The sequence below is a fragment of the Dendrobates tinctorius genome, unplaced genomic scaffold, assembly GCF_039654945.1.
Source record: "Dendrobates tinctorius isolate UK_male_01 unplaced genomic scaffold, ASM3965494v1 ptg000107l, whole genome shotgun sequence".
Taxonomy (NCBI): Eukaryota; Metazoa; Chordata; class Amphibia; order Anura; family Dendrobatidae; genus Dendrobates; species Dendrobates tinctorius.
Window position 1 is genome coordinate 13,555,563 of NW_027361775.1, and position 25,575 is coordinate 13,581,137.

Below are 25,575 nucleotides of genomic sequence, written 5' to 3' on the forward strand. Positions count from 1 at the left end.
CAATCCTCCTTCAGCATGTGTAGCTGTAACAAGACACCTGGTTCAGCAGGTGATCAAGCCTCACCAGCTCCACAGTAAAAACGCACACACCCACTAGCCTACATAATATCCACAGGGGTCATCCCCTGTAACTTCTTCATTCAAACTCTCCCCATTAGATAGAATTTCATAAGGAGACTTAAGGTGAATATGAAGTTATCGTACTTTCTAGTTGTACACCAAATACATTTTAGAGATCTCAGGAACAAGCTGAACGTCTTCCAGGGTCTCGATCCGTTCTAGCACCCCATGATGGGGAGATATGCTGAATGGCTACTAGAAGTCAAGTAGGGAAGCTGTGTTTAGTCTTAAAGTGTAACGGGGAACGGCTAAATCCTCTTGCGCCAAAGTTGCCATATGACCTTCCGTTGTGAAGTTATGATCCTTCATAGGTTTGGAGTTTTAGCCACAAAACCCCAGGGTGGATTAATATCATGACAGGGACTCTAGAAGAGTGTGACTGCCCCAGGGGTTAAAGGCTTGTGTAAGACCATGTGCTCTCTCTCTTTGCTATACTTGCTGTTCACTTATAAAGGGGGCGATATCGAGTAATGTGAGTAAGGACCTGGAACCAGCTTCCAACCCACACCCCCATGCGGCCCAGCACATGGTAGAACATCAAAATCGTAACTGACATGTATCTTTATGTTATATGTTTTCTACTACAGTTGTGCTGAAAAGTTTACATACACCGGCAGAATTTTTGCTTTCTTGGCCTTTTTTCACAGAATATAAATAATAACACCAAAACTTTTTCTCCACTTATGGCTAGTGGTTGGGTGAAGCTACAGTATTTATTTGTCAAACAACTGTGGTTTCACTTTTTAAATAATAATGCAACCCAAAACATCCAAAGGACCCTGATCAAAACTTTACATACCCCATTTCTTAATAACGTGTGTTGCCCCTCAATCATCAATGACAGGTTTAAGTCTTTTGTGGTAGTTGTTGATGAGGTTATTTATTTTCTCATATGGTAAAGCTGCCCACTCTTCTTTGCAAAAAGCCTCCAGTTCCTGTAAATTCCTGGGCTCTCCAGCTTGAACTGCGCTCTTGAGATCTCCCCAGAGTGGCTCAATGATATTGAGGTCAGAAGAATAAGATGGCCACTACAGAACCTTCACTTTGTTCTGCTGTAGCCAATGACAGGTCAACTTGGCCTTGTGTTTTGGATCATTGTCATGTTGGAACGTCTAAGTATGTCCCATGTGCAACTTCCAGGCTGATCATTGCAAATGCCGCAAGTATCTCACCTACAATATGCAAAACAGCACAGGGACAAGCCTCAGAACTTCTGGAACAAGGTAATTTGGAGTACTGAGACAAAAATTGAACTTTTTGGCCACAACCATAAATGTTACATTTGGAGAAAGGTCAACAAGGCTTATGATGAAAGGAACACCATTCCTACTGTAAAGCACAGAGGTGGATCACTGATGTTTCAGACCAGAAACTGTGCATGGGACATACTTGGACGTTCCAACATGACAACGATCCAAAACACAAGGCCAGGTCTGCCTGTCATTGGCTACAGTGGAACAAAGTGAAGGTTCTGGAATGGCCATCTCAGCCTCCTGACCTCAATATCATTGAGCCACTCTGGGGAGATCTCAAGCACACAGTTCATGCTAGACATCCCAGGAACTTACAGGAACTGGAGGCATTTAGCCAAGAATAGTGGGCAGGTTTACTATCTGAGAAAATAGAGAGCCTTATCTAGAGCTACCACAAAAGACTTCAAGCTGTCATTTATGTTAGAGGGGGCAATATACGGTATTAATACATGGTGTATTTAAACTTGTGATCAGGGTCATTTGGATGTTTTGAGTTCTCATTATGATTTAAAAAGAGAAAACACAGTAGTTTGACAATGAATAGCTTCACCCAACCACTAACCATGAGAGGAGTAAAACTGTTAGTGTTAACATTCATAGTCTCTGAAAAAAGGCAAAGAAAGCAAAAATTCTGCCAGGGTATGCCAGGGTATGTAAACTTTTGAGCACAACTGTATGTCCCATATTTGCATATCAGACCATTGTATATGTATAATCATCATATATATTGCTTGGTCTTGTGAGCCCTTAAGATGGTTAAATAAATAATTTAACCTTGGGCTGCTCTTTTATCTCGATACAATGAATCCACAAGTCAGGGTTCTCGGTTTTTACTTCAAATGCTACCTCAGCTGGTTTCTGGCCAGATGTATTCCCATTTACAGACAGTGCTTATATCTAGCAAGGAACTGGTGGCAGTCGTATTGACTTGATAAGGCTCTGTTTCACTAGTGCTACTGAAAGGGCCCTCTCAGCATGTCAGGATTGCGAGCAACTGTTGTGCCACGTCAGCAGCTGTGTGGAACACATTATATCACTTCCTGTGCTTTCCTGTGCCTGTGTGGACAGGGGGTGTCTGTGTAAAACTGCAACAAGCTGACTTGGTGTGTCTCCAGGAGGTGTGGATTGTTTAATTGGTGCAAGTGGGGGAAACTGTACCTCATGATTCCTCCAGCATAATAGTGACATCAGGCGGAGTCGCGAGGTGCGAGTTCTTCACATGTGGCAGCAGTGGTATCATGCCTGATCTCTCTGCCCGCATCCTTCACAACCTTTTTTGGGAGGATTAGCACCTGGGCCATCAGAGATCAGTGGTCCGGTACAGCAGAGTTATTCGCCATCTCCAGAGTTACTGGGTAAGTCTCTCTTCTGTAGTTTTTATGCTGTTATCATCAGTGGGATTTTTTCTGTGTCTCTCCTGTAGGGTGTAAGCATTTATAGTTAGTAATGTCCTCTCTATTTATCTCCTGTAGGGTATATGTTCTTATGGTCAACAGGGTGCTCTCTCCTGCAGACTGTATGCTCTTATGGTCAAAGGGGTCCTCTCTTTTGCCTGTACTGTGTAAGCTCTTATGGTCCACTGTTATGATTGAGTCACCGTAGGAGGCAAAAATAGAAATGCTAGCTAAGTCCAGAAAACCAGAGAAGTTGGCAGCTATCAGATTGCAGACCCCTGAACCTATCAACACAACTAGCAGTAGCCGTGGGGGGCTCCTACGATGCCCTAGGCCCCTCGATCACAGCCGGAGGACTACATAGCCTAAAGACAGAAAGGGAAATCTAAACTGCCCCAGAGCAGACCCCAAAGCAAAAGGCAGCCCCCCACATATAATGACGGTGAAGCAAGAAGAAAGAACAAAACACAGACAGAAAGATAGACTGAGCAAAGATGGGGCCCAAGCTAGCTTAGATAGGAAAGGACAGGAAGGCTGCTGTCTGCAATCCGTGAAAAACCCTATGAAAATAAGAGCCAACAAACTGACAGTAAAAAAGGCCCTGAAGACGCTAGGCTTCAAAAAAAGGCTATGTCAGTACTCAGGAATATTCTGAAAACAGAGCAACAGGCAAAAAGAGATTCAGCTCACCCCAGCAGGGAATGGCAGAATCCAGAAAAGCAAGGAAAACAAAACACTAATGCAAAAAGGCAAAGCAGAAATCTTAGCTTTAGATGAGCAGGAATCAGACTGGTTTCCTAGAAGTCCACAGAGAAATCACCCGCAGGCCAGAAGGGCGTCGGCAGCCTTATATCCAGTCATTAACTCCACTCAGCCAGTCATCATCATCAGCCCCAGGTGTTTGACAATCAGGCTCACTACCTTTCTTCACCAGAAGAGGGAGTTCATCGGGCCTCAGTAGTGAAGGGGAAAATGAACTCACAACAGTCCACGGTGTTATCCTTCTCTCCCAATGTGTATTTTCTGAGCAATTATAAACTTTCCAGTATTAAAATTTGTGCAAATTAATTTACCCTCGTGGAGACATGAGGGTCAGTGAGTGTTTTTGTCAGCTTGCCTGGCTTTCTTTAAAAGACCTCATGGACCAGGGCTCATACAACTAAACACCCATTCTCCTTTCCCTTGGACAGAATACTACTCAGATAAAACAGACTGAGGATAACACAGTGTGGCAATACTTTAATGAACCACCAATAGACAATAACACATAGTACAAACCAAGCAAGTACATACGATGGTGCAATTACAGAGTCTCTCTCTTCCACTGTCTCTCTGGGATTTGGAGCAACTGTGACTTTGGGGCTTCTAAGGCCAACTACCCCAATCAGTGGCACCCTGCTTTTTGAGGGCACTGACAAAGAGAAAGTAGCAGCAAGCTTAGGAAGCTGACAGTTCATTGAGATATGTAGCCAGGTGACCTGATTGTCCCAATGTATGTGCTCCAAATGTCACCAAGGACTCGGTTATGGACTGTGGATCACATCTCTATTCCTTTGGTTGGAGCCATGGTGTCTGGCTGGTGTTCTGTAAAGTCTCCCTGCAGAAGGATAGAGGACCCTTTTCATACCCATAGCTGTCCTCCATGCCATCAACCACAGGTCAGGAGGAAGGTGGGATGAAGTCAACTCTCAATGTTTGAGTATTCAATCAATCTGCATAGTTTGTCCATCACTGTTTGCAGGTGAACAAGCTACATGGACTAATACAATGGGAATCAACATATTAGCAAACATTGATTGTTCAATTACCCTGCATCCCTGGCTTCCAAGGATAGCAGCACAATATGGTTCAACAAATGTCAATTCCATAGTCAATGTTCAGGCTCATGTGAATAATGGCCTATTTCTCTTGACCCATTGAAGAAAAATGTGTCTCACTGAACGAGAACAAATGCTGTGTCGGCACAACCCTGAATCAAATTTTTGCAGAAAAGTAGGTAAAGTTGGCAAATTTCCAATGATTTGCTCATCAAACGAACTAAAAAAGAGAATAAAATGTATTTTTTGCTTAGTTGTAAGCAAATCTGTGATGACACAACATTTCATATTAATTATCCAGGCGTATATTTTCAGTAGGTCTGGAGAAATCAGCTTTTGTCTGAATGTAGACTATTGAAATTAAGTGTTTTTCTTTGAATGGTCAAGAAGCAGAGACTGTTGCCTTATGAAACATAGATTATTTTCTGAATGTTGACACTAGAATTAATGTTTGTGGATTTTTTGAATCCCTGCTGTATGCCTCTTATATCAGCTCCTACAAATTACTGTTTGCTATCCTTGCAAGATAGGGACACAGGGTTATTAAACAATTGATGTTTACTAATATGTTGAATGCACATTGTACCAGGCCATGCAGTTTGTTGACTGGCAATACATAGGAGCAAAAACTATGCAAATTGATTAAATCCTCAAACAAGGAAAGTTAAACTCATCTGATCTTCCCCTGACCTGTGGATGATGAACTACAGATGTAGTTTCTTCTTCAAAAAGGAATGGAGTCTGCAAAACCACAGCCAGGACACCTTGACTCCATAGAGAGTCTCTACAGAGCTACAGCCACGACAACATGGCACCATCAAGAGGAACACAGATTTGACATTATACAGAATACCAGCTTAAGAGACCTCAGCCATAGCTGGAAGAATACAGATCGACTCTATCAATGATCTCTTGGAGATGATTGGGGAAGCCAGTATTGGGACCCTCTGGTCACCTTCCCCCATTGTTATGTTTGGAGAAGCCAGGATTGAGACCCTCCAGTCACCTGGCTTCATGGAGACATTCAGAGGTACCAGATTGGGACCTTCCATTTACCAGGTGTCACGGACTTGGTTTGTGGAACCACTGTACCATTGACCGTGGAGAGCCTGGAAGGGCGTGACTAAGTGAACACCTGACTGTTCACTAGAGCTTCTGATGTTGAGGGTAGACTTGGCTCCTGATGAACGCTAGGTGCCACTCCAGGACAGACAAACAGATTTGCAGCAGCTGGACCCAGAGGACAGACTGGATGGAGCAGTTGGCAGAGTTTGTATTAGAATGCAGCAGACAGAGTTCACATCAGAGTGCCGTAGACAGAGTTTGCATCAGAGTGCAGCAGGCAGTGTTTGTATCAGAGTTCAGCGGTCAGGATCTGCACCAGAGTGCAGCAGGCAGGATTTGCACCAGAGTGCAGCAGGCAGGATTTGCACAGAGTACAGCAGGCATGATTTGCAACAGAGTGCAGCAGGGACTGGTATGCAACCTTAGATAACTTAGACTGCAAAACAGGAAGGTTGCTCTGGCACTTCCCCAGTGTAGAGGAAGCTATACATACATAATGCTTCTCAACCATTGACTGGGGAGGAAATAGCAAGTGCACGCACTGGCTCTTTAGGAGGGCGGGAGCGCGCGCGTGTGCCCTAAGGACACAGCTGGAAGCCTGGCTGGAAGTGCTGCTGGTAACATGCAGAGCATGAGGAAGAGAGGAACCAACCACAGAGAGTGTGCATGAAATGACCTGCCTATCAGAGCAGGGATCCGGCATGGTGCTAACACATGGCTACATGCCTTAATGGACTGTAAGTTCCCTAAGCTTATTGTTATCTGCTTTCTGTGGGTGCCTGACAAAAGCAGGGTGCCACAGGTGGGGATCGTCGGCGCTGGAAGCCGCAAAATTTCAGCTACTCTAATCCCCGCATGTCAGTAGAAAGGTGAGTCTCTTTAATTTTGCACCATTTTGGGTATTTTGCTGGGACTGTTTTATATCTTGCTGTCTGTTGACAGTTCAATAATGCATTGCCTCACTGTTTCACCCTCACTCTGTGTTGGCTGAGTAGTATTATGCCCATGGTAAAGGAGTGTGAGCATTCAGTAGGATGAGCCCTGGCCCTTGCAGTCTCGGGCCTGCAGATGAGAACACCTACTGACTCCTCCGTGACTTCACAGCATCTGTTTTTCTCAAACAGTGATGGCAAACCAGTAGCTTATATTTGCCAAATGTGTAATCCCCTGAATAGTGGAAAATTTACTCTCTCCTAGTGTAATGATTGGGAATGAGTACTGCTGTATGCTGAGGGCTCTGTCCTGTCATTCTTCAATTTTCCCAATTGTTATGAAGGCACTGTGATATTTTCCTACCTCACATTGTTGTGCTATGTGTATATTAATATACATACATCTATATATAAAATTTATTTGTATGTCTGTTTTCAAGATATGCATAAGATAAACTCAGCCAAAGTGTTTGCTATGGGATTCTAGATACTTATGGTCCAATGTAAGTTGATAATCACCATTTCATTGTGTTGTGATAGTCTGCACAGGAATGTGGTCTCACATGTTCAGTATTAGGGTACCGTTACACTTAGCGATGCACCAATGATCCCGACAACAATATGGATCGCTGGTGCATCGCTAAGTGGTCGCTAGTGAGCTGCCACACAGGCAGATCTCACCAGCGACATAGCAGTGGTCAGCGGTGGCTACTTACCTGTCAGACGAGGCGATCCTGACGTCCTTCCGCCCGCGTCCACGTGTCGCTCGTCGGTGCCACAGGAAGCCCAGCAGGAAGCGCCCGACGAGAAATGGTCCAGGACGTTCTCACGCGATTAGCAATGAGCAGCGGGGGGAGCCAGTCGGAGGTAAGTATCACATGTAGCAATATCGCTAGCAATATCGCTATAACGTCACAAAACCAGTGACATTAAAGCGATATTGCTAGCGATATCGCTATGTGTAACGGGCCCTTTATACTTTCTAAGCAATCAAGAAAGCACTAAATTGCATTCCAGTCATCATATCTGGATGCAAAAGGTAAAAAGTATGGCATTGTCAAACAGCTTCTTAACATGACCAATTTATTCTTTGACACAGTGTCCTCTTACTTTCTAGTGTGCCGATACTTATGATCTGTGTTCCTCCTTATTAGAGTTGAGAAAAAAAAATTGATCAACATCAGAGTCTATGGCTGCTGAACCAGGTCACAGTTAAACTCCCCTTACATCCCCTACACCTCTTCTGATATGTAAGCATGTGATGCTGATAGGTAGGATGACATTTGCAAAGCTATGGCCTGGTGGCCACTGACTATTTCCAGAGAATCTTTTTACTCAACACTACTCCTTATCAATTTTGTCCAATACAAGAAATAGTTTTGCTTTGTTTTTTTTGTTTTTTTTACAATAGATTTGTTTTTAAATGTTTTCTATTCATTGCATGTTTAACCCCTTTCTGCCATATGACGTATTATCCCATCCATGTGCCCTGGGACTTAATTCCCAGGGACGGGATAGTACGTCATAGCGATCAGCTGCACTCATAGGGTGAGCGCCTCTGATTGAGGCCAGGTGTCAGCTGATTATCACAGCTGACACCCGGCACTATGTGTCAGGGGTGGTCATGGGGTTTAGGGAAGCATCGGCAGGGAGGGGGTCCCTCTGTGCTTCCCTGAGCAATGTGATGTGCTGCGCTGCTCCGGGGGCCTCCTTCCCTGCAGGTCCCCGGATCCAATATGGCGGCGGGGACCTTCGGGGGCCTGCAGGGAGCCAGCTTCCTCACTGCCTGCTAAGCGAAGGCATGAGGAAGCCTGCTTCAATGCCTGTGTCAGATCGCTGATCTGTCACAGCGATCTGTGATGTGACAGATCAGCGATCTGTCACACGGCAGTAATGTCCCCCCCGGGACAGTATAATAAAGTTTTAAAAAAAGTGTAAAAATAATTTATAAAAAATTGCTAAATAAATAAAAAACATATTCCCTAATAAATTCATTTTTTGGAAATAAAAACAAAACAATAAAAGTACACATATTTGGTATCGCCATGTCCGTAACGACCCGCCCTATAAAAATGTCCCATTAGTTAACCCCTTTAGTGAACCCCTTAAAAATAAAAGCAAAGCAAAAAATAATGCTTTATTATCATACTGCCGATCTAAAAGTGCAATAACACGCGATCAAAAAGACGGATATAAATGACCATGGTTCCGTTGAAAACATCATCTTGTCCCGCAAAAAAGAGCCACCATACAGCATCATCAGCAAAAAAATAAAAAAAAGTTATAGCTGGCAGAATGAAGCGATGCAAAAATAATTATTTTTATATAAAAGTGTTTTCATTGCATAAAGCGCCAAAACATAAAAAAAGACATAAATGAGGTATCACTGTAATCACACTGACCCGAAGAATAAAACCACCTTATCAATTTTACCTCACCTGGAATGGTGTAAACGCACCACCCAAAAGAAATTTTTGAAATGCTGATTTTTGTTCATTCTGCGTTCCAAAAATAGGAATAAAAAGCGATCAAAAAATATCACGTGCCCAAAAATGGTACCAATAAAAACATCAACTCGTCCCACAAAAAATAAGACCTCACATGACTCAGTGGGTCAAAATATGGAAAAATTATAGCTCTCAAAATGTGATGATGCAAAAACAATTTTTACAATAAAAAGCGTCTTTTAGCGTACGACAGTTGCCAAACATAAAAACCCACCATAAATAGTAAATCAAACCCCCATTTATCACCACCTTACTAAGGGAAAAATAATAAAATAAAAAAATGTATTTATTTCCTTTTTCCCATTAGGGTTAGGGCTAGGCTTAGGGCTAGGGTTAGGGCTAGGGTTAGGATTAGGGCTAGGGTTAGGGCTGAGATTATGGTTAGGGGTGTGTTGGGGTAAGGGTTGGAGTTAGAATTGGGGGGTTCCACTGTTTGGGCACATCAGGTGCTCTCCAAATGCAACATGGCGTCTGATCTCAATTCCAGCCAATTCTGCATTGAAAAAGTCAAATGGTGCTCCTTCCCTTCCAAGCTCTGCCATGTGCTCAAACAGTGTTTTACCCCCACATATGGTGTATGAGCCTACTCAGAACAAATTGTAAAACAACTTTTGGGGTCCAATTTCTCCTGTAACCCTTAGGAAAATAAAAAATTGGGGGCAAAAATATCATTTTTGTGGAAAAAAATATGATTTTTTTATTTTCACGCCCAGGCATTATAAACTTCTGTGAAGCAATAGGAGGTTCGAAGTGCTCACCACACATCTAGATAAATTCCTTAGGGGGTCTAGTTTCCAATATGGGGTCACGTGTGGGGGTTTCCACTGTTTAGGTACATCAGGGGCTCTCCAAAGGCAACATGACACCCGCAGACCATTCCATCAAAGTCTGCATTCCAAAACATCACTACTTCCCTTCCGAGTCTCGACGTGTGCCTATACAGTAGTTTTCTCCCACAAATTGCACAATAACTTTTGTTGTCCAATTTCTCCTGCTACCCTTGGTAAAATAAAAAAAATTGGACCTGAAGTAATTTTTTTGTGAAAAAAAGTTAAATGTTAATTTTTTTAAACATTCAAAAAATTCCTGTGAAGCACCTGAAGAGTTAATAAACTTTTTGAATATGGTTTTGAGCACCTTGAGGGGTGCAGTTTTTAGAACGGTGTCACTTTGGGTATTTTCTATCATATAGTCCCCTCAAAGTGACTTCAAATGTGATGTGGTCCGTAAAAATAAAATGGTGTTGCAAAAATGAAAAATCGCTGGTCAAATTTTAACCCTTACAACTTCCTAAGAAAAAAATATTTTGGTTCCAAAATTGCGCTGAGGTAAGGTAAATATATGTGAAATGTTACTTATTAAGTTTTTTGTGTGTCATATCTCTGTGATTTAAGGGCATAAAAATTCAAAGTTGGAAAATTGCGAAATTTTCAAAATTTTTGCCAAATTTCAATTTTTTTCACAAATAAACGCAGGTTACTTGAATTAAATTTTACCACTATCATGAAGTACAATATGTCACGAGAAAACAGTGTCATAATCACCAGGATCCATGGAAGCGTTCCAGAGTTACCGCATAAAGGGACAGTGGTCAGAATTGTAAAAATTGGCCCGTCATGAACGTGCAAACCACCCTTGGGGGTTAAGGGGTTAAAGATATTTATCCAAAATGGTAATGATAACAGAAATCAGGTGTTCTAAATGGCATTTGATTGATAAGTATTCCATCAAAACAGCTCAATGAACATGAACAGCAATTTCACCATAGAACAACATTAGTTCTATTATTCATAATATATTCACAAGATTTGCTTAAGACATTTAAAGAAAATAAGTGTCACAACTCTGTAGTCAGGTCTCCTGGGACCAGGGACTCCTTCCCTGTCCCTAACGCTAGGGGCGCCCTAGCTCGCCTTGTTACCCCAATTACTTTTAATAGTGAAGACACCAGGGCCACATACCTTATCTTAGCTCCTGAATCAGCCCTCTGTCTGTACTGTTCTCCCACCCAGGTAAGAGTGGAGTAATAGTGTATCGTACAGTAGCACACCATAGAGACTAGCAAGGTAATACAAACAAGGAAAAATAGGAAACATACAAATATACTCACACAGACAACAAAGGAATTCAAGGGGGAGTAGAGGATGGGGTTAAATCAATTTAGGAATAAAAAGGAATTCTCACACACTCAAAACCTAGCAACAGTCTCAGATAAACCCACCAACTGCCTCTTCCTATAAACCAACCTCCAGCCATGCAGCATAAGCTACTCTGACAATGAGTGTTAGCCAGTGCCAAGATTATATAGGAAATGGGAGTGGCTAAAAATGCACAGCTGAGAACCTTAGCTCCAGGAACTCTCAACAGAGCAGATTAACCCCTGCATTGTCCGAAGAAATATATACTCTTTAATAAGAAGGTGAAGTGCTTCTAATCCATGCAGGACTAGGAGAAATAAGACCTTCTGTCTTCCGGCTCCTCTGTGTCACGGTATGCCTTTAATTACCACTAAACATTAAATTAATTAAAGACATGAAGGAACATGAAAAATTGTAGTCAGCAATATTATTAAACCTCAATCCTGTAAAAACTGGAAAGAGCCCCTAGTTTTTCAGATGCTCCTTATTTGAAGTGAATGGAAATCTTAATGCTTCAAAACCAGCACACCAAGACATTTTAGAAAAGTGTATGGTACAGTAACTTTGTGTAAATAGTTTTAGAAAGACCCTTTTCTGTTCATGCCTGACTTTGCCCCAGCGCGTAAAGTAAGGTCCATAAGACATGTTTGTGTGAGTTTTATGTGGAAAAACCTGACTGACCAGCACAAAGCCCTGCTCTAAACTCCATTGACCACCATTAAAATGAACAAGAATGGAGATTGTGAGTCAGGCTATCTTGTCCAACATCAGTGCCTGTCGTGCTCTGGATGAATGAGCTAATGTATAGGTGTCACTAAACATATGTCCACATAGTTTAGATGCTAACAAGTAAATTTGCTAAAAAATTGTATTAAATAGAAACCTTTTCTTGCCTAAGGGCCTTTCACACATCGAGATCGCTAGCGATATTGCTAAAGTGTCACCGATTTTGTGACGCAACAGCGATCTCGCTAGCAATCTCGCTTTATGTGACACATACCGGCGACTGGCCCCTCGCTGGATATCGCTGATCATGCTCGAATGGCCTGGGCCATCTTTTCGTCATTGACGTCCTGCTGGCTGGCATGCATCGCTGTGTTCGGCGCCAACTAGCGACATCGCAGAACTCATGGACGCAGATGGAAGTAGTCAGAATCGCTGTTGTGTGACAGGTAACAGCGACCCCCGATGGATTGCTGTATCGCTGCTGCGTCACTGCAGAGATCTGCCTGTTTGGCAGCTCACTATCAACCGTTTAGTGATGCACCAGCGATCTTGACCGGGTGGTATCATTGTCGGGATCGCAGGTGCATTGCTAAATGTAACGGGACCCATACACTGTCAGGCAAAATTGTTTTGGAATGATATGTGCATCAAAGCAATATGTAAATGACAAACAATCACAGTTTCATATGGTAATAGATAAAGAAAGCTAAATTATCTTTAATGCAGTTTAAACTAATTCAATTATTTTTCTAAAAAAATATTTACAGTTGCTTACCCTTCAGTCACTGTGCATCACTGAAAAAGATGGAGAGCTTTAGACTCTGGTCCCGTGAAGCAGTATCTCTAGCTCCTTTTAGACTTCTATTCGCTTGCTTATAACAGAGGTATTAAGTATCCATTTTCTTAAACACCACTTGGTCTACCTATTGGTTATAGATAGACCCCATTAATTTTAATTTTCTAATTCATATTGTATTTATGTTGAAATTCGTGATTTGCATATTATTAAGGTAATTAAATCTGGCATCAATATAATAACACCATTTGGGAAACTTGAGGCAATAAGAAAGACTATGTTAAATTTTACTACAAAGTTTATCAATCTTGGGCTTCTTCCTTCCAGTCCTTCAACTTATATTATTATTAAACTGATATAGAGTACTGCCACAATTGTAATAACCCTTAGAATATTTTTTATTAACAGCTATTGCAGGTTTTAATCATAAAAATTCATTAAGTGCCACAAGTGTATAAAATCTAGCACCTAGCCATGCAGTCAGTCTTAACAAACAAATGTTAAGTAATGGATCATTCTAATGAATAAACTGAATTAGAGTGAAATATGATACCACCATTGTACAACATTAATTTTGTAAAATGTCTTCCCTTCTAAATATTATATTTTGGACAATAGTATGCATTCAACTTTGGGGGAAAACTTTGAAGAAGATATTTTTCGGTTCCATTCTGACAGGGCCTCGGGGAACAAAGCAATTTTTATAAAACCACAATTGGATGCATTTTGATGTGGAAGAACTGTGACTGTTCTGCACAGGCCTCAGCTTCATCATCCTTTGAGTGATCTAAAAAGGCACTTCCTCTTGGAAACTAACTTTATTTCAATGCCTAAATACTGTATTTAGAAAAGGGTGTCCTAAAAGTTTTTCTAGGAGAAATATGTTCAGTATGTATTCCAATATGATACTTTTTATCCATACATTTTATATCAACATTTATAAAGAAAAATATTTTACTCCTTTAATTAGAAATGATAACTACAGGGTGGGCCATTTATATGGATACACCTAATTAAAATAGGAATGGTTGGTGATATCAACTTTCTGTTTGTGAAACATTAGTATATGGGAGGGGGAAAACTTTTCAAGATGGATGATGACCATAGTGGCAATTTTGAAGTTGGCTATTTTGGATCCAACTTTATTTTTTCCAGTAGGAAGAGGGTCATGTGACACATCAAACTTACTCAGAATTTCACAAAAAAACAATGGTGTGCTTGGTTTTAACATAACTGCATTATTTCAAGAGTTATTTTGCTTAATGCTTCCTCAATGGGGAAGCATTAAGCGAAACGGCGCTGTCGGGGTGAGGATACGGCTCTGGTGGGACGGTCATTATACTACATATCAGGTATACAGCCTTTATCGCTATTGCAGTTGCTGCATTTGTCTGTCTCTGCATTTTTACAGCAAATTGTCATGCACACGTGTGTTTGTTCAGAGCGCAGTACATGTACTATTGCACTTAGGCTTGTTTGTGAAGTCACCTCACAGGGATTTCTCACCACCAAGGCAGTTTGCTGCATTTTTTTGCATTTTTTGTCTCTATTTTTTTAATATATTACCATGCACATATATGACTATTTAGAGCGCATTGTGTGTACTATTGCACTTTAAGCTCGCTTTTGGAATCACCTCACAGGGATTTCAACTTTGTGTGTGATTTATCATTAGTTTTATATACATGTGATTTTTTTTTCACACAAGATTAACCCCATTTATGCGCTTAGCACTTTATTATAATTTTATAACAGTATTGTTTGAACATTTCTAGTGGAGTTTGGTATATACATTTATGACCTCTTATTTTTGCAGAAATTTTGGTATACCAAGATATGTATATATTTTACCATTTTTGTGTAAAAATAACCGTGGCATTTACTACATGTCCCTTGATCTGTGTCCTTTGATTTGTGGTTTTCACTTGTTGATATGATTCTTATGGATATCAAAAAAAATTTTTACAATAAAAATATTTTTGTGTTATTTTTGCTTCAGTCATCCTTTTTCTCCATTCATTTTTGGAGTTGTGTGTATTATTTTTGTATTTTGGATGTTTGTAATTTTCATTTCATTAGACTGTGTTAATTAACATTTTGAGAGTGCAGTTTTTGCAAGACCTAGAGTAAACTGCTTAATAAATGTGTGCAAATTTTTACTAAGATAAAAACTAAGGTTCAGTCAAGTACATTAATGTAGAATGAACAAAGATTCAACAATTAAATATCAATTTATATCTAAATAAACAAAAACAAATCCAAAATAATAATTAAATTACTATAAAAATGTGAGTAATAATATGACTATCAATTGAATAAGTTAGATAACACCATAAAAGCATAATCAGGGCACAGTTTTCAACTAATGAGTGTATGATATGATAAAAGATTCATGTCTGTATCCGCTGATAAGTTTTAAACCACACAGTTCTATAACAGACCCGTCTGTTGCAAAATCTATAACAATGCTACAAATACAGTTATGTAGGTTCATATATATTTGGACAGAGACAACATTTTTCCAGTTTTGGTTCTAGACATTACCACAATTAATTTTAAACAAAATAATTCAGATGCAGTTGAAGTTCAGACTTTCAGCTTTCATTTGAGGGTATCCACATTAAAATTGGATGAAGGGTTTAGGAGTTTCAGCTCCTTACCGTGTGCCACCCTGTTTTTAAGGGGACCAAAAGTAATTGGATAGATTAAATAATTGTAAATAAAATCTTCATTTCTAGTACTTGGTTGAAAATCCTTTGTTGGCAATGACTGCCTGAAGTCTTGAACTCATGGACATCACCAGACGCTGTGTTTCTCCTTTTTGATGCTCTGCTAGGCCTTCACTGCAGTGGTTTTCAATTGCTGTATGTTTGGGGCCTTTCTGTCTGAAGTTTAGTCTTTAACAAGTGAAATGCATGCTCAATTGGGCTGAGATCAGGTGACTGACTTGGCCATTCAAGAATATTCCACTTCTTTGCTTTAATAAACTCCTGGGTTGCTTTGGCTTTATGTTTTGGGTGATTATCCATCTGTAGTATGAAACAACGACCAACCAGTTTGGCTGCATTTGGCTGGATCTGAGCACACAGTATGGCTCTGAATACCTCAGAATTCATTCGGCTGCTTCTGTCCTGTGTCACAACATCAATAAACACTAGTGACCCAGTGCCACTGGCAACCTGCATGCCCAAGCCATCACACTGCCTCCGCCGTGTTTTACAGATGATATGGTATGCTTTGAATCATTAGCTGCACCACCCCTTCGCCATACTTTTCTCTTTCCATCATTCTGGTAGAGGTTGATCTTGGTTTCATCTGTCCAAAGAATGTTCTTCCAGAACTGTGCTGGCTTTTTTTAGATGTTTTTTAGCAAAGTCCAGTCTAGCCTTTTGATTCTTGATGCTTATGAGTGGCTTGCACCATGCAGTGAACCCTCTGTATTTACTTTCATGCATGTCTTCTCTTTATGGTAGATTTGGATATTGATATGCCTACCTCCTGGAGAGTGTTGTTCACTTGATTGGCTGTTGTTAGGGGTTTTCTCTTCACCATGGAGATTATTCTGCGATCATCCACCACTGTTGTCTTCCGTGGGCGCCCATGTCTTTTTGGATTGATGAGTTCACCAGTGCTTTCTTTCTTTCTCAGGATGTACCAAACTGTACATTTTGCCACTCCAAATGTTGTAGCAATTTCTCGGATGGTTTTTTTTTCTGGTTTTGCAGCTTAAGGATGGCTTGTTTCACCTGCATGGAGAGCTCCTTTGACCGCATGTTTCCTTCACAGCAAAACCTTCCAAATGCAAGCACCACACCTCAAATCAACTCCAGGCCTTTTATCTGTTTAATTGAGAATGCCATAATGAAGGGATTGCCCACACCTGTCCATGAAATTGCTTGGAGTCAATTGTCCAATTACTTTTGGTCCCTTTAAAAACAGGGTGGCACATGTTAAGGAGCTGAAACTCCTAAACCCTTCATCCAATTTTAATGTGGATACCCTCAAATGAAAGCTGAAAGTCTGAACTTCAAATGCATCTGAATTGTTTTGTTTAAAATTCATTGTGGTAATGTCTAGAACCAAAATTAGAAAAGTGTTGTCTCTGTCCAAATATATATGGACCTAACTGTAGAGTGCCTATTACTAGACAGGTTTCTTACACATGTCTCTTCTATATGTAAAAAGCCTTTTTTTGCAGTGATGAAGATTAGCGAAGGATTTTGACATGTTTATTAGGTTTTTATGTAAAAAAAGCAAAAGAAGATATTAACAATATATTTGTTTTAATATAAGTTACTTTCTTTAACTACAATTTTAAAACAGACATCTGTTTTATGTCATATGAGATTTATCTTTAAAACAAAAGTAAAAAAAAAATCAGCATAATTCTTTAATGCCAGAAAGACTTGAACTGGCAATGCTAACATCACAGAGCTTCAGATATCACATAATCATTGAAACTCTCAGCTAGCTTATACCCTGAAAACATGAAAGTCAAGCAAGTGTAACAACTCGGCTGGCATTAGCAATGTTTCCTTGAAAAGAAAAGAAGTCTTTCACTAATTAGTATAACATTTATTCAAATCTTTAAGTTCAATAATGTGCAAAGACATACCAAATAGATCTCCCTGTCTCTAATTTGTAAACTTCACATTTAAATCTTTGGTCAATAAGTTAACAATGATACATTATTGCCAACTATAATGTAAAGAATATATATAGACATGAATTGAACCAATTAGGTTGAATACGTTTTAATGGGTAGGGCAATTCTTTTGGTTCAAAAAGAAGACATTGTGATATTGTTACTGTGCCTTTAGTACATTTTACTATAAATTATTATAATATAACCAAATTAATTAAAAGAAAGCAAAAAAAAACTGTGATTATTAGAAATTAAAGGATCGTCCTCGAAGGACCGAGTTTGAGTTAAATTTCCCAAAAAACTTGTTTTCACAGAAATTTGAACAATCTGTGATAAGATTTGTGGTTCCCATTTATAAAATAAGGCTTCACATTCAGCAATGGCATCTGGTGTGGCAGTGCATGCTACCCCATAATGCCCTTCCGCAATCCAATTATATGGTATAGTCCATCCTATCAGCGGAGCTATCACAGGCAGTATAAGACATAGGGGCTGGCCAAAAAAAACACCGTTTTGTGGCTTTACTGTGTAGGGATAAAAGTGCTCAGAAAGCACAGCATAAGAATAGATAGGGCCTAATGCAATTATAGAGTAGTACTTCAGTGCTAATGTACCATATTGAAAACGGGAGTCATAGTCTCAGTCTGTCAAAAGAAATCCAATATTTAAGTGATATACAGTGATAACTGTTTTAGTAGTCTCACCATCACCACTCAGTGTGTGACTGGGAATTATTATATCTGTGATATACAGCAGTAATAGCCCCTTAATCGCTGCTTTATTTTTATTTCTCTCACACAGTGACAGCAAATATTTTGGTATAAAGTCACTCATTGCAGATTCTGCAGCTAAATATGAATTCATGAGTTGCTTCTGTTCAAAAATAAAAGTGAGATCACTGTGTTTGGAGATCCGCCATTTTCAAATGCAATCTGTAAGCAGGAGTTTGCTACTTCATCTGAAAGCAGCATGATGTAGGCAAAGAGCACCTGATCCCAAGGGTGTATTGCTTATTTTACTGAGCGCAGCAGTTGTGACACAATCAGAGCTCTTAGATGCAGCAGAGCTGAGAAAGCTAACCCCATCCATACCAGGCTGTGTATGCAAATTGTCTATTGAAAGTGAGCTGCTTATACCAGGAGAGGACAGAATTGGACTCGCAGTCCTGTGCACATCTGACTAGGCAGTTTATATTTTGGAAGAGGCAGCCTACGTTCTTGATAGACAAGAAGCAGGAGGAGATGGACAAAACAATTCTAATGTCAATCTGTATTAACTCAGGGAGCCAGAGAAACTGTCCATGGTAGTAGAACTCCGAGCCAGGGCAAAACCTCAGGGTGTGAATCAGGTCATTGGGCAAGGAGAGCTGGCAATTTCACACACAGAAGCACCTTTCAGTCATGTCATGGATGACAATAAAATTGATGATGATGAATCTGTATTGGAGAAAATGATGATGAGGAGTTGAGGTCCCCGGAGGAGGTGTTTACTGGCATTGGCAATAAACATTGCAGGTGCCATACATTAAAAAAAATCCTCTGGGTCCAAATCATATTTTCTAGCATTCAGTTCATTAGCAGGTAATGCCACATGTACTGTTGATAGATATGACTCTACACCACCTGAACTATATAATCCTGATGGTGGCCAGTTGAATGTGTGGGCTTATCATGTGTGGAAATTCTTTTCTACATTGCTGAATCATCAATCTATTGATTTTTGCATGTTATGCTGTTAGAAACGAAGCTGCGAAAATCCTGGCTCAAATCAAATAAGAACTACATAACTTTGTCACAAGAAAGTGCATCACCTGCTCATGTGGAGAAAGCAAACTGACCATCAAGATGAGCAAGGCTCAAGCTGTTCTCCATCCTCTCCCTGTGGTCATCTTTCTAGTAACCAGTCTGCACCGCTAAGAAGGGTCTTGTGTGCAATCAGTACCATTATCATCTTCACCTCCTGATTTCCACACACTTTTTCTATCTCCTTTGCATAGTCCGTTCTCATTTTGTGTTCTCAAGAAACACATGTTCATTTGTTCATTTCCATGGAAATTGTACTTACATTTGTCCTAGTTCTTCACTATTGATGCTAGTCCACTTGGATCTCTTTGTCTTTTGTGAAAAAATGGTCTGCACTCAAACTCAATGATGAAAATACTTAACCACCATTTTTTATTCTACCAAAAAGCCATCCCTGCCAGATTATGGCACAAAATGTAACATTTTTTAGCGAAAAAGTATCATTTCTCATACACCAATTTTTTCAGTACAACAAACTCACTTTGTTTCCAATTTTTGGTGAGTTATACTCTGCTGCAACTGCTTGGCTCAAGTTTTCAGGGCTGCATTAGAGGTGGTGAACAGTCATTCCACAGTATATCATGAGCTTTCAGAAATTAATCACTCTGCTCCTTTACTGACATCTGACTCTGACAGTGCTTGTGTGCAAAGCAGGCTGTTAGTCAAGGTGTAGAGGGAGTGATAGCAGCACACCTACCCTGTAGTGAGCAGTCAGTGTTACAACCTTCAGAACTGCCCCCAAAACATGAACCATTGCTGCCAAGAGAATAAAACTTTCTCTCTGTAGTCAATCTTAAGTTTGACTGTCAAATATATTTAAAACGTTGTTAACCTGCAGATCACTGTTATATCTGTCATGATCTAGTCCAGAGTTTGTTGTCTGCTGTCTTCTCTTTGGACTGGTCATGCAGGGATTAATCCCCTCTGCCTTCTGGAGCTGGCTGGGCTATTTCAGTCCTCTGCAGCTTGCGGGCCAGCATCAGCTATACTGCAAGCTTCTAAGCTAGTGCCTTTGACCTGTATTCCTTTAGTGTTCATTCTGCCCCTGATTACCTGGATTTGTATATTACTCAGCTTGATCTCTGGACTCTGCTACTGGTTTTTACATTTCTGATACCACACTTTCCAACTGGCTTTTGACCCTCTGGCTTGTACCATGACCACGTCTTACATCTTATGTTTCTGATACCATGTTCCCGGAAGGTCCTGAATTCTTTCTCGTCCCTGACTACGCACTTGCTGTCTCCCTTGGTACTTTTGCTCCTGACAGTTGTTAAATTTGGCTAGTCTGACCACTCTTTCGTTACCTGTGACACCTGTGCTGTTGCTCTGTGTTACTAGGCTGTGTGTGTGCACAACCGCTCTTCCCTCACCAGCACCCTCTGGTGGAAGTTGCGATGTACTGCACTGCAGCAGCACATTACAATATCTACAGGTGAATTGACAATTTATTTTTAGCTTCTATATTTTATTTTTACACAGACTTTATCTTGTTTAAATATGCACATGTCTTGAAATCATTCCTTGAATTAATGATCAAAGTTGCATGGTATTTGAAAAAAAAATCCTAATTTTATACTGTATAGATGGTTTCCTTTAATATACAGGTGCATCTCACAAAATTAGAATATCATCAAAATGTTAATTTATTTCTGTTCTTCAATACAAAAAGTGAAACTCATATATTAGATATAGTCATTACAGAGTGATGTATTTCAAGTGTTTATTTCTGTTAATGTTGATGATTATGGCTTAAAGCCAATGAAAACCCAAAAGTCATTATCTCAGTAAATTATAATACTTTATAACACCAGCTTGAAAAAATTATTTTAAAATCCGAAATGTTGGCCTACTGAAATGTATGTTCAGCAAATGCACTTAATATTGATCGGGGCTCCTTTGGCATCAATTACTGCATCAATGTGGCGTGGCATGGCATGGAGGCAATCAGTCTATGGCACTGCTGAGGTGTTATGGAAGCCCAGGTTTCTTTGATAGCAGCCTTCAGCTCATCTGCTTTGTGGGGTCTGGTGTCTTTCATCTTCCTCTTTACAATTCTCTATGGGGTTAAGGTCAGACGATTTTGCTGACCAGTCAAGCACAATGATACTGTTGCTTTTAAACCAGGTATTGGTACTTTTAGCAGTGTAGACAGGTGTCAAGTCCTGCTGGAGAATTAAGCACTTGAAATACATCACTCTGTTTGTAATGACTCTATATAATATATGAGTTTACCTTTTATTATTGAAGAAATTAAATAAATTAACATTTTGATCATATTTTAATGTTATTAGATTTACCTTTATCTCAAAGTTAATACTGACATACTGTAAGACAAAGTCAAAGAATTTTAAAAATGCTCTTTCTTTAGTGGTATTTAGCATGTTGCTTTAATCAGTTTTGTATTCAGAATTGTCACGTTTATTTTCTATAAAATAAGGCTTTTCTAATTTTGAGGCATTGTTTTTACATTCAACAGGTCATCAAGATTTCTTTTGAAGTGTTTGAGCTAGAAAGAGGCTATGATACTTTGACTATAGGAGATGGTGGAAAAGTTGGGGACACGCGATCGGTATTATATGTGTAAGTATTGCTTCAACCCCTTTACGACCAGAGGTATTTTCGATTTTGCGGTTTCATTTTTTTGCACCTCTTCTTCCCAGAGCTACAACGTTTTTATTTTTATGTCAATATTGCCATGTAAGGGCTTGTTTTTGTGAGACAAGTTTGAACAATATCATTGGTTTCAACATATCGTGTACTTGAAAATGGGAAAAAAATTCCAAGTGTGGTGAAATTGTAAAAAAAGTGCAATTCCGCAGGTTTTTTTTACCATGTTCACTAAATGTTAAAATTGACCTGCCATTATGATTCTCCAGGTCATTCCAATTTCATAGACAACAAAAATGTCTAGGTTCTTTTTTATTTAAATCGTGAAAAAAATCCAAAATTTGGTAAAAAAAAAAATAAATGCTGCCATTTTCCGAGACCTGCAGTGTATCCATTTTTCATGATCTGGGGCTGGGTGAAGGCTTATTTTTTGCATGTCAAGCATCCATTTTTATTGATATTATTTTAGTGTAGATACGATCTTTAGATCACCTGTTATTGCATTTTATTGCAATGTAGCAGCAACCAAAAAAAGAATTTCTGCCGTTTTGAATGAGAAAAAAATCTCATTAAGCCGTTTAGCAATCACATTAATTCTTTGCTTAAATTGATAGATCGGGCAATTCTGAATGCGACGATACCAAATATGTATATATTTGTTTTTTATTGTTTTATTTTGAATGAGGCGAAAGGGAGATGATTTGAACTTTAATTTTTTTATATTTTTAATATTTATAAAAACTTTTTTTACTTTTTGCATGCTTCAATAGTCTCCATAGGAGAGTAGAAGCTGCACGGCTTTGATCTCCTCTGCTACACACAGGGAATGATCAGATTGCGTGTGTGTAGCAGAAATGCTCACTTGCTATGAGCACCGACCAATGTGCGGTGCTCATAGCAATCTGGGAATTACAAACATAGATGTCTGCTGTAGACCTCTGGTTGTCATGCTGACCCATTGGTGACCCACTATCATGTGATGGGGTCACCGATGTGCGGGATTTATGACACACTTCGGGTAAGCGTGGGTTAAATGCCGCTGTCAGAAATTGACAGCGGCATTTAACTAGTTAATAGCCATGGGTGGATCATGATACTACCCACCACTCTTGAATGGAAAATGTCAGCTGTATATATCAGCTGACATGTGCCCATAAAAGTGCAGGCTCAGGGCTGGAGCCTGCACCAAACAGGAGTCATCCAACATCGGCGTACTATTAAAATAAAATATTAAAATATTAGGAAATATTTTAAAATATTAGGAAAAATTTATTAAAAATCTCTAAAAAGTTAATTCTAATTATGTTTCATATTTATTACAGCGGCTCGTATTGTTTGAAAATTTGGTAGACCTTTCAACAGTCTGGTATAAATTTACAAAATTTGGTGGACTTTTAAACAGTCTACTGTAAGTTTCCACCAAATATTATTTAACCTGTTTTGTGCCAGAAATTTTAGCCTTAAGTCATAACCCATTACCTAAAGTTATGTATCTCATGCAGTTTTGTGCTTGATAATAAGTTTAGAAAAAAACATTGAGAAACCTTTGTTGTTTGCTAATACTTCAGGTTCTATTTTTTTTTTTCATTTTTGGACAAATATCTCACCTCAAAAACATTGCATTTAAAACCATTAACACTTTTCCACAAAACTTTGCCCTTGTTGAACATTGCTCAAAAAGTGTCCAAAACATTAAATAAATGTCACAAAACGCACGTACCGCAAATATCCAGCTCTAGCAGAATTTCAATAGTAGATCAGCTCCAGTGTTATTCCAATTAAAAAAATGTTTAAGGACTAGCTAAAATGAAACATATCTCATAAACAATTCATCTGGAACATACAGCTCTTGATGTACTATTATTTTTGTATTAAAATTATACTTTCTATTGGAGCAAATCTTATTTATCTGTATATTTATGCAATGTCCAGTCTTACAGGATCGAGTGTACCAGATCTTATTGTTAGCATGAGCAACCAAATGTGGCTTCACTTGCAATCAGATGACAGTATCGGCTCGCCAGGATTTAAAGCAATTTATCAAGGTTTGTTACTCTTTTTTTTTAGCATGCATAAAACACTATTGAATACAAATGTATAACTATCTATGTAACCTTGTTGATCCAAAACACTAATTCAATTACCATATAGGTTTATGCATAATGTGAAAATTAAATTTATTACTGGATTTTTTACAGTCAAATTTAATTCAGTTTTTAAATGTTGTAATATACAGTATGTTACTGGGATTGTAAGATGTACTCAATTGTAACAAATTATTCAACCTGTATATATTGCACAGGCAACATATGACAAGCAAGGTATAGCTTTCAAAATTCAAGCAAATTGATTGCATAGTACATGAAGCTTTTCCAAGCTAAAAGTTATTTTAAATGCAGTATTTTATAATACGTTACATAATACAAAGTAACAAAATAAATCAATCAATAAAAACAAAGATAAGTGGGTATTTTCTGTTTTAGACTACATGTAACATCAACATCTATTCAATAAAAAGCTATAGCATATACTACATTACAGTATACTAGACCATAAGTAGTGCATAACAACCTACCAGGGAATCCTAGGATAAGCAAAAAAAAATATTTGGAACTTTAATGTTTAACAAGTCACATTGACTTGTTTGTACTTGTTGCTCAAAAATGCAAAACTGATATAGCAAAATATGTCTACAAATTCTAGACAATGTATCACTTTTTCAGTCTCAGACATATTCAACTTCTTCATCAGAAGTAACTTTAGTTTTTAGTAAACCACCATTTGGATGTCATAACCTGTAACAAATATGATGCATAAGTAGGCATTAGTGTCTTGCAGCATTCTTGAAAAAATTTACCTATTCCTCATTTCCATTGGCTTTTAGTCCACTAAAATTCTTGTGTTTCCATGATGCAACCAACTTCTTCAAATCCAATCAAATATTTTTTATGATGGTCAAGTCTGAAACCAAACCTTATAAGACTTACATTTTTGTTTGGGATTAATGTCCATTTTGAAGATCCAAAGACATCAAAGCTTCAGAATCCTTGCCGAAAGCATGATGTTTTCTCATAGCATTTCCAAATCGTTGAATTAAGTCATCTTACCATTCTGCAGGTGTCCAGTTCTAGAGGAAACAAAGTAGCCCCAGAGCATGACCGAGTCATTGTTATGCTTCACTGTCAGCTGAGTGTTGTATATTTCATTATTTCTTCTGCTAATCCAAAAGCCCAATAAGTTGTAGTTCTGTTTAATGACTTCACTGAACAGAGGCCCAAAATGTATGGGACTTATATAGGGGTTGAACAAAATAATGGAAACACCTAACGTTTTGGCATCATAATCTTCGAACATGTTATAAACATGCAAACCGTGACATATGGTAATGTTTTTTTAGTTGATTATTTATGTTATGTGATATGTGTATGTAAATTAACTGTTTGTTTTGCAGAACTGTAAGAACATTGATGAGAACCTGATACCAATGGCAGACCTCTCGGATTTTCAAAGAGGCCAAATTGTTGGTGCTCGTATGGCAGGCGCTAGTGTAACAGAAAGTGCCCGTATGCTCGGCATATCAAGAGGTACTGTCTCCAAAGTAATGACTGCGTTTGAAAGAGAAGGAAAAACGTCCGCAGCAAAGCACAGGTCCGGCCAAAAGTCGAAGTTGACTGAGAGAGACCGCTGGACTCTAAAGTGAATTGTGATAGAGGATCGCAAGACCACGGCTCCAAAAATCACTGCTGAGCTCAATGAACACCTACAGAACC

General features: G+C 39.1%; 1 protein-coding gene across 3 annotated transcripts in view; it reads left to right on the forward strand.

Moving 5' to 3' along the window:
* The window catches only part of CSMD1 (CUB and Sushi multiple domains 1), a 2,734,739-nt gene that overhangs the window by 1,900,001 nt on the left and 809,163 nt on the right, over positions 1-25,575 (forward strand). For all 3 annotated transcript variants that reach the window (XM_073589180.1, XM_073589181.1, XM_073589182.1), the window contains exons 11-12: positions 21,675-21,778; positions 23,738-23,850. In XM_073589180.1, coding sequence (XP_073445281.1) covers positions 21,675-21,778; positions 23,738-23,850 — 217 coding nt within the window. The remainder of the gene's footprint in view (positions 1-21,674; positions 21,779-23,737; positions 23,851-25,575) is intronic.